Raw genomic sequence first — 9414 nt, forward strand, 5'->3', positions numbered from 1 at the left:
GCAGAATGCTGCAGTTTCTGAGCCAGTGCGGCAGCGTTCGGTTTCTGCAATTCAAGTTCTGTTTAATGCAATAAACAAAGATGGGGTCTGTATGCCTGTTAATATGAAACAAAAAGTTTCTCACGATATTTGGCAAATTCCACACACTGTGCTATCTGTTGCTTTGATGCTGGCTGCTAAGATTGCAAAGTAGCAGCAGATAATATAACCATAGCCACAATGTACAGCAGTGTGCAAGCAAGGAGTTAATGCCATAACACGGTGCCATACTTTATAGTAATCCATGTAATCTATTTCATTTTTCCCTCTTTATCGACTTGGACAGTGCCGTACCATTGTGGTTACCAGGATTGGTCACTCAGTGTGACAGTCAATAAGAAAAAAATTGAAAATGAAATGGATCATTGCAAAATATGGCCTCCGGACTATATTTTATGTTGCTTTCTGAAGTCGGGGAGGTATTTACTGACACCTATGAATTTTAGCCTGCTATGCAGGAATGTTTACATAATGCTTCGGATATAAAGCTCACAGAAGGATATGGGTGAAATAGCATTATCACACAAACACAAAAAAAAAATTCCCATATTGACTCATTTCTTACTGACTGAAACAGGGCTGCAGATTAACTTTGACCATCTACTGTTGTTTAACAGATATTTAAATCTCAGTACATGCTTGTGAATATGCAGCCACGACGACAGGAATTGAAATTACAACCTTGTGCTCAGCAACAGAACACGCCAGCTGCCGAGCCACCAGAGTCAACGCAAAATACATTAATATTACATTATTACAGAATACAGCATTCTTTGGCAAGATATGTTTCACTGTAATGAAATACCAGATGAAGATAACTAGACTTTCAGTCTGTCAAAAATTCACAGGCCTCCATGAATGCAACTAAAGCTGGGCCTGCACTGTACCAGAATTAGAGCTCCTTCCAGTAAAGTTTCGAATGCCAGGAGTGCCACAAGAGTCCTAGAACATGGGCTAGCTCTGGGACTATATTTTCTAATGACCTATTTTATTTTCTATTCTTTTCATCCCTCGTTATTAGCCCTAGCATGGCTCAGATGCAGTTATCGCTGGGACTAGCTACAAAGTGCAACATGCAAGTGAAATGGAAAATTAAATAGAATGTTACAAAATGCGGGTCTTGGCCATATGTATGTATGTTTACACTCTATACATAGCCATTCAGCACACATCTTAGCCCACGCATATAAGGAGGTATGCATGAGGGCGCTCCCCTAGGGTTGCCAACTGTCCCGAACATAGTGGGACAGTTCAGTAAATGTCTCAAGTCCTGACTTGACCCAGTTGGTGGACGGCAAAATGTCCAGACTTTTGCTTTTTTTTTGTTTTTCTGCTGAATAACATTCAAAAATCATATTTCCTTATTATAATGCCCGACAACTTGGCCAGGCATTATAAGAAAATTTTCTTTGTTTTCACTGCCATAAGTATAAAGGCGGTTCCATTTTCATCCATGTTTTAGTTCTGTTGTAGGCCCTGGTTGTTACCTTTAGTTACCTCTAGTACCTTTACATTTGTTGGTAGTCATGCCAGTCAGGCAACTACTGCGCCTTTCTTGTTGAAAATCGTGACATGGTAGGAATAACAAAATTGTGAAACTATGCTGTACATGCAGACTGGCACCTCCTGTCAATGACAGAGTCAGTCGTCGCCAGCCAACCCCACCCCTGTCCCGACTTCGCACACTCGAGATTGGCAACACCCCCCCAGTACGCAATAGATGTGCCTGCCATTTTTTGTTTTTTCTTCTGAAAGTCCCAAAGGTGCTTCTCCCAGCACTGTTTTCTTCTGCAGTTACTTGTGCTCCTGGACATGCCAGTGAAGCATCACGAAGGACCATTGTGCCAGTTGCAATAGTGGACTAGATCTTGCTTTAACATCAGAGACCCCAATTAGCTTAACGCATACATATCACAATTTGCAGTACACCAAAGATGTAGCTAGAACTTGTGGTGCTGTATTTGAACAGGCATATTTACTGGAAAATAGGTCATACACAAATATAGGTCGACCCCTATATATTGAACTCGACAAGAAATAAAAAGATTATAATTCGAATATAGCTCGACCCATATCTTTTCAGAAGAACGAAAAACTTAGAACATGACACACCTTTACAAACCGTAAGCTCGGCTACTAAATCTCGCTAGTCAATGTCACAAGATGCATCTTCGTCTGAACTTCCGGAGAAGTCGTCCCTGTCAGATGCCTCGCCACAGCACTGACAATGTTGTTTGAGGTGCAACATCGTCCTCAGTACCGTTGTGTGCAGTGGATATGCCACATTTCTTAAAGCCAGTCTCGATAATCTCCAGACTGGCTTTACGGCGGGCACAACGAAGGAATTCTGTTAGCTCAGTACTTTTGCTAGCTTTGTTGATGAATATAGGTTGACATCGTTTAGTCGTGAATACAGGCCAATGGCTCATTTTGGTTAACTTTTCCGGAAAAAAAAGAAAGCCAACCTACATTCGAGTATGGTACAATGCTTTACAAACATTCTTGTGTTGCACAACTCTTTCCATCAAAGAGCAGCCAAAAATTAATTATAAAGATTGTGCTACTGCCAGCACTTCGATGTCAACAGCGAAGTAAAACATGGTCGCTCATGCAATAACAGCTTGGCATGCTTGACTGATGAGAGCATCACAAGGTGCCACCACAACTTATGGAGGGAGGAAACCTTAGGCCGGCCCGATAGTGTGGGGTGGCCGAAGTGGCACATCTTTTTCACAAAGGAGCACTAGAACTGGTGGTACAAACAGCCACATTGCTATAACAACCATGCTTCAGTTGCCTAGTCGTGTAGGACAAGCAAACACAAGCTGCATTGACTTTGCATGGCTAGTGGCACGTCAGTGCTTGCACTGTGATGGAGCTGGCCTAGCGTTGGATCTACATGCAAAACCTGCAATGTGCAGAATATTTGCTTTGATGCTACATCCTGCAATGACAGCAGCGCAAGTTCAAGCTCTGTAGCATGGCACACCAGGACGGTGGAGGCAAAGCAAGCTGCTGGGTCCCCAAGAAGTCCCCAAGAAAAGGCACAACAGGAAGGGTAGAAAGAAGAGAGGGAAGGTGGCAGAGCTTTGACGTCCAGCTTCAAAAAAGTGATGACAGGGTTTCTGATGCTTCATTTCCTTCACCCATGTTACCAGTACTGCTGTTCCCCGCCGCACCACTGGTATTCCATAAACGTAACATGTATATAAGCCTGGATAAATGATGGTGGATGCCTCCAGACTGAGCCTGCATATATGACACCTCTTTTTTAACAGCAATTTTAAAAATCAACTGGCTTTCCTTATTGGTGTGCATTTACAACCTAAAGGCCTGCACTAACCAGAAGGTGCTGCAACTGTTTGTCTCATGCCAGCATCATCGACACCATTTGCTTGGGCTTTGACAGAAATGAGACACCTGTAACGAAGACGTGCAAGCATATTTTGCCCCCTTGAATTCAGCACGCCATGCATTGCCTAGCCGACAGCCAAGAACAAACGCACGAAAGCTTGTGTGCACTCACTGAATGTATAAGTGAACACAAAGTTGTGCTTTTGGCAGCCTAAAAAAACGAGCAGGTGAAGCTTCCACAGGCACATAAAACTTCCATGCAGAATCCCATTGGTCCCATACACACATCACATCTTCTTGCTTCCAAAGAAATCATGAGTAGTGGAGCTGTGCTGTGTTTTCTTTTAATGTAATTTCATCACGAACAATGAATGCTTTTCCATTAAAAAATTAAATAAAAATAATAAAAAATAAGGTGGATCTGTGCATATTATTCTTAGGCATACATGAGGATCAGTGTCAGATGAGTGAAACCCTGAATGCCTACAAACGTTTCCAAATAAAATCTTCAGTCGATGCTAGATTATTCACAGAGATCATTCACATTGCAGAAATTTACACCAAGACTGTTAGAAATTTTGAGGAGGCTCTCCGCTGGTAGGTGCAGTGCTCGGTCACTCTACCCAAGTTCAATGAATCCGTTTTCCTAAGAAAAGCGTTGCCTTGCTATGTCTATTTTCCTACCTGTGTAACTTGGATGTTCGACATATTGAGGCACTATTGAAGGTTATGTCCACACAAGTGTGCCTGCACGCTCTTCCAAAGTTCCTCGCAAGTTTCAATTACAGGCACCAGGATTTTACCAAACATATTTTAAGGGACTCACCAGTATCTACAGGTGCTCCACTCACTATTTGAAATGTTTCAACCAGCTAACTTAATTTGCCTGCCTGTGCAGATTCTTCAAAAACCACCCCTGCACACACCTTAGAGAGCACAGCCAGGATAACATAAAACTATTGCAATCTGTTTTTATTCCAAATCCGCCATTAGTCGAATAAGTACTGAACAGCTGATACTGTATAATATGTAATCTCTCTAGTTGTACTGAACAGCTGATACTGTATAATACGTAATCTCTCTAGTTACAACTTTGAACAAATAGGAGCACTAGAGTGTGAAGCGTTTAAGACAAATTATGATCATTGCTGATGCATCAAGCGACTTCTGTGCCAACGTTGGATCTCTTGTAGTTATTTATATGTATGTATGTATGTATGTATGTATGTATGTATGTATGTATGTATGTATGAATGAATGTATGTATGTATGTATGTATAGCACAGATAGAATGTGACAGACACAATGCTATGCACCACTGCATCTGGCATTTTTTTGTGCTGTTCAGTCTTGTGTTGACAATGTTCCATTAGGCAAGCTTTATACCAGTGCAGTAGCACATGTTCATTGGTGCGCCTGGAATAAGGCCTTCTCTGAGTTCTTCTTCACACTGGAGCACACTCAGCACATACAATGTCACAGAGTAAACAAGGTCATTAAAAAAATGCAACATTGACAGTTGTGATGCCGAGATGCCCTGAGATTTCTGAAATTGGAGCTTGGTGGTTTGTATTTTATAGTGCGATACACACTGATCAATAACAATGCTAGCTAAGAAATTTGGTGCCAGAACAGTACTATTATGTCTTTCTAAAGTTCAAAATTATTCATATGCTCAAATTCTGTTTTGTTGACACCACATACAACATCTTACTAGATGACAGTACTAACTTTCAGAACTAGTAAGTGTCAACTTACTTCAGCTGCTTCAAAATTTGGCAGCATAACACACGTGCTTCCAGCATACAGGGGAGCCACCAGAGCATTCACTATGCCATGTGTGTGATGCAGGGGCAATGTGTGGAGTACAGCATCCGATGAGCTGAATTCCCATGCATTGATTATGGCCGAAGCTTGAACATACAGGTTGTTATGGGTTGTGACGACACCCTTGGGTGGTCCTGTAGTGCCACTTGTGTACAGTATTTGGGCATCCTTGTGCTTTAGTCGCTTCCACTCCTCGGTTTTCTGCAAACAGATTTAGGTCGCAGCGCAACACAGATGTCTAAACCATACCTACCTGCTTCGATGCTGCGTATGTTCCCTTCTTCGGCTCTTCGTCAAGGACTACCAAAGGTAAATCTAGCTCTTTCGCTATAGGCAGCAAACGGTCAGCATATGTTTTTGTGCTCACGAGAAGCGCGCTTTGAGAATCTTTTATGTAATATTCTAGAACGGAACGCGGATGATTCCAGTAAAGCGGTACGGCTACATGACCACCTAGCCAGCATGCCCACTGAGCAATAACATAAGACACTGCATTGGGGCACAAAAATGATATCCGCTCTTTCGCGGAGCCTTTTAGGACGTCGTCAAAGTGTGCCTGCAGAGTACTGCTACTAGCCAAAAGGTTTGAATAAGTATACGTCCCTTCGACATCCACTAGTGCTAATCGATCTTGATAACTGGCAGCCCTATTAAATATAGACTCAAAAGGTGGCGGGAAACTGTGAAGGAAACGCCGGGGCAATCGCACACACTGCAGTACGGCGGCGCGAACGTTTCCTAGTACTCGCGTCATCGTAGGAAAATGCATATCACAAGGTTCCTCGTCGCTGCATGTCACACTACATGTATGAGGTGCGCTCTAACATCAACGAAATTAACTAGTGCATAAAATACTCAGCACAACCGCACAATCCGGCACACAGCCCGGCACTGCCGGCACACGCAAAGCGCCATGTCTAAAACCGTGCGGAATATCACGTTCCACAGGCAGTTTCGTAAACATCCGATCTTGTGCGCATCGCTTCTTTAGATCCATAGCCTCCTGTGTTAAAGCATAAACGATTACTATTCGCTACTGCTATGGAAGTTTAACCTAACGACTGGCTTATCTCAATGGCACAAGCACTTTTCTCTACCGCCTTCCCCCCTCTTCTATTCCCTTGCCTTTTCAGATAGAACCGAAACATAGCGTGGACACGACGTCCTTTGCAAGTTTTTACAATAAAGTTTATGTTATCAAACGATGTTTGCTCGGCGGAAAGATGCGAAATTTAGTACAAACCTCTTGACAGGCCTCGCGACTGCTCTGCTGTTGAGTTGCACGTAATACTGTTGGGCTCCATAAATTTTTGCACACATCTTCCTTTCACATACTATGCAACGTTCCGACCGCACATACGTTTGCTAAATTTTCAACATAAACCACCGATGGAAGTGCAAAGTCGTTTCCTAAAGCCTCGAAGCATCATTACTCGGTAGTAAAAAAAGTTTTATTAGCACGGACCCCGATGGAATGTGACCAAGCTTTCATGATCTTGCACTTTTGCTATGGTTTAATCACAGAGCGATAAAAAAAAAAAAAAAAAAAAAAAAAAAAAAAAAGCCATCGTCGACATAACTTGTTCAACTAAAAATGAGTAGGCAGTAACGAAACTAAGCCTTACTTGTATGACTAGTAAGCTTTAACAGCCCATTTTCTTAGAAAATGAAGTATTTAACCACAAATTCAATAACCATGAGTAAAGGTTGTTCAGAAAACAAGTCAAAACCAGACATTACATAACAGGTTACAACTTGATTACAGGTAGCTTAGTTGACAAGGTTGTTCAACACTGTAAAATTAAAACAACAAAAATCTTTGATTCAGAGAGATCTATGTCTTTGCAGTACAATTCTATATGAAAGTACATGCACCAGGACCCAAAGCAACTCGGTGAACAGCATTTTAGTAAAAAGTATGAAATTTACTCTAAACAGCGCATCAACTTTACTGGTTGCTATGCCTCTTTCCTGCCATAAACGCTTCCATGAAACCCGCATGTTAACATGCACATGCATTACAGTTGAGAAAGCGCTTAGTGCAACAAATAAAAATGGTCTTTTTTTTTACCCCAAGCAGGCCACAGTAAAAATACCACATGAAGGGAGGAAGAGAGAGAGTTTTTGAAGATGGATTCCACAAATTCATCACTGAGCACTTGTTACAGCGGCAAAGCGACTATGGCATTCAGCTGCTGAGCACATGCAGCATTGCAGATTCGATTCTCAGCTGCATCTTGATGGGTTGGAATGTGAGAACATTTGTGAACCAAGTGTTGCATGCAGAATAAAGAGTGCCAGGAGTGCAAACTTAATCTGCAGCTGCTCACTATGGTGTCCCTCACAGTCAAGTAATGGTTTATTATGAAGTATGGCTAAGTAAACATTCGCAATAAAATGAAGTTCACCGAGTTGACCACTGCTTCATCCTGTGTTAAGCCAACTTGAGCAATTCACATATTGTGAAGCACTTAGAGCACCAAAACAGAATGTAGTAGCTGCACAAATTTTTCTTTGATCACTCTACTACGGTTTCTTGGCAGCGGTGTTCTAGAAGTGCCACCACATTCATTTAACAATGCATATAGTTCTGTAGCAATGCCTGAGGGTGGGCTTCTAAGGAGGCCTGTATACCGACCGAAGAGATTTCCCAAAAAGATGTTCTTGCAGATTCGCTGCAAAGAAGAATTGAATAAATGTTAATGAAACACATATATGCAAGAGGCTACAAAAAAAAAAAAAAAATGCAAGCAGTCCATGCAATTCACTGAAAATACACCAAGCATGAGTTCATAAAATTTCTTGTCTTTAAATCATAAAAATCTATATGGTGTACTGGTGCAGGCAAGTTATGAAATTGTGTTCTTAACCAATGCCAAGTGGTCCATCTATAATGAAGTATTAACATGGCACAAACAGTCATATACATGCCTTGCACAATAAGCCATCCACTACTTAGCAGTGCCGTGTTTTCGTGTGGTGTCAATTAACAAATCTCAATAAATATAAACATGCAATTAAATACATATTCACCTGCAGGTTGTTATTGAGCACAGCAGGGTCACACTGGCCCTGTGTATTACAGTGACCAGCACAGTCGAAGAAATCACAGTCTCTGTCAACTTCGCAGTGTCCTGAACTGGCAATGTTTGCTTGCACGGTCGAATGCAGCCCAAAGGCATCTAAGTCGAGCATCTTGACGAGACCTTTCGCGTCGACACCAAAATGGCTGGACTTCATATCGCACTGATGAATTTCTTCTCCCATTGCATTCTCCAGTACATCCACAGTGTTTAATATACGTAGTGCTATCATGGCACGATCCTTAAAGCCAAAACCAGAGATATCACTACGCTCTGGTGACAAACGCGTTTCCAACGGTGACAAGAACTCTACAGCATACGCATGACCACACGTTCCAAATATTTTTGGGACCACGTCAAGGCCCTGAAGCGCCAAATTGAACAGGTATTCAGTTTGCTGCAGCAGAGCGTACACACTGTTCATCTCAGCAATGCTAAATTGCTTGCCGTAAAATGACTCGACCCACGTGAAGTTGCGCCTAAATATATAGTTGATTTGCGCGTTTACCATACGGATGAAAGTGCCATTGTCTGGATAGTGACTGTTCCTGCTTCCGTCCTTCCAGTAGACAGGTTCCAAAGCTGTAATCAGCCGTTTCTTCGCTTTTACAACAATAGGCTGGAAGTTCCAAAGAGCAGTGAAGACAATGTCCTTGCCGATGTGCTGAGTCTGACACTGGATCTTCGATATCTCTCGCGAACAGAACTGGGAGCAAAGGTTGCCGGATATTTCCCCTTTTCTGTAAGCATCGCACTGAAAAATAAAAATAAATAAGTTGGCTTACGTTTAAAAGTATGTCATATTGCGTACTTACGATATTGTCCAAGAAAGCTTCTATATCGGAGTTTGCACATCCCGGAAAAGAGAGCTGAGCTAGAAAAAGCAGCACTCCGAGAAATATCAAGGTGCCAAGTATTTTCGCAGTTTTTGCCGATCGCCGTGGTCTAAAAATATACTGCAATGCCTTCATGAACAAAGCATATTTATGTGCATTTCGTCAGAACACGATAGACAGCACTCCTTTAACATAACCGATTACCGTTTTGCAACTCAAAGGCGCAACGCGGAGAAACTCGCCACTGCCGCCACCATCTTGAAATTATAGAACTG

The 9414-nt window shown here is 42.1% G+C and overlaps 2 protein-coding genes across 2 annotated transcripts in view; both read right to left on the bottom strand.

The window, feature by feature from the left end:
- The window catches only part of LOC119431398 (malonate--CoA ligase ACSF3, mitochondrial-like), a 37777-nt gene extending 31252 nt beyond the window's left edge, over positions 1-6525 (bottom strand). Inside the window, 2 exon segments of the mRNA XM_037698892.2 lie at positions 5152-5421; positions 5474-6525. Of these exon segments, the coding sequence (XP_037554820.1) occupies positions 5152-5421; positions 5474-5989 (786 nt within the window). The 5' untranslated portion in view covers positions 5990-6525.
- A 137-nt stretch (positions 6526-6662) lies between these two features.
- On the bottom strand, positions 6663-9414 carry LOC119431406 (divergent protein kinase domain 1C-like). The gene is made up of 3 exons (XM_037698902.2): positions 9119-9414; positions 8254-9057; positions 6663-7895 (listed from the first exon to the last, which is right to left on the bottom strand). Exons 1-3 carry the CDS (start codon positions 9272-9274, stop codon positions 7692-7694), a joined length of 1164 nt encoding a protein of 387 aa, XP_037554830.1. The 5' UTR covers positions 9275-9414; the 3' UTR covers positions 6663-7691.

Source organism: Dermacentor silvarum, chromosome 1 (genome assembly GCF_013339745.2).
Source record: "Dermacentor silvarum isolate Dsil-2018 chromosome 1, BIME_Dsil_1.4, whole genome shotgun sequence".
NCBI classification, from domain to species: domain Eukaryota; kingdom Metazoa; phylum Arthropoda; class Arachnida; order Ixodida; family Ixodidae; genus Dermacentor; species Dermacentor silvarum.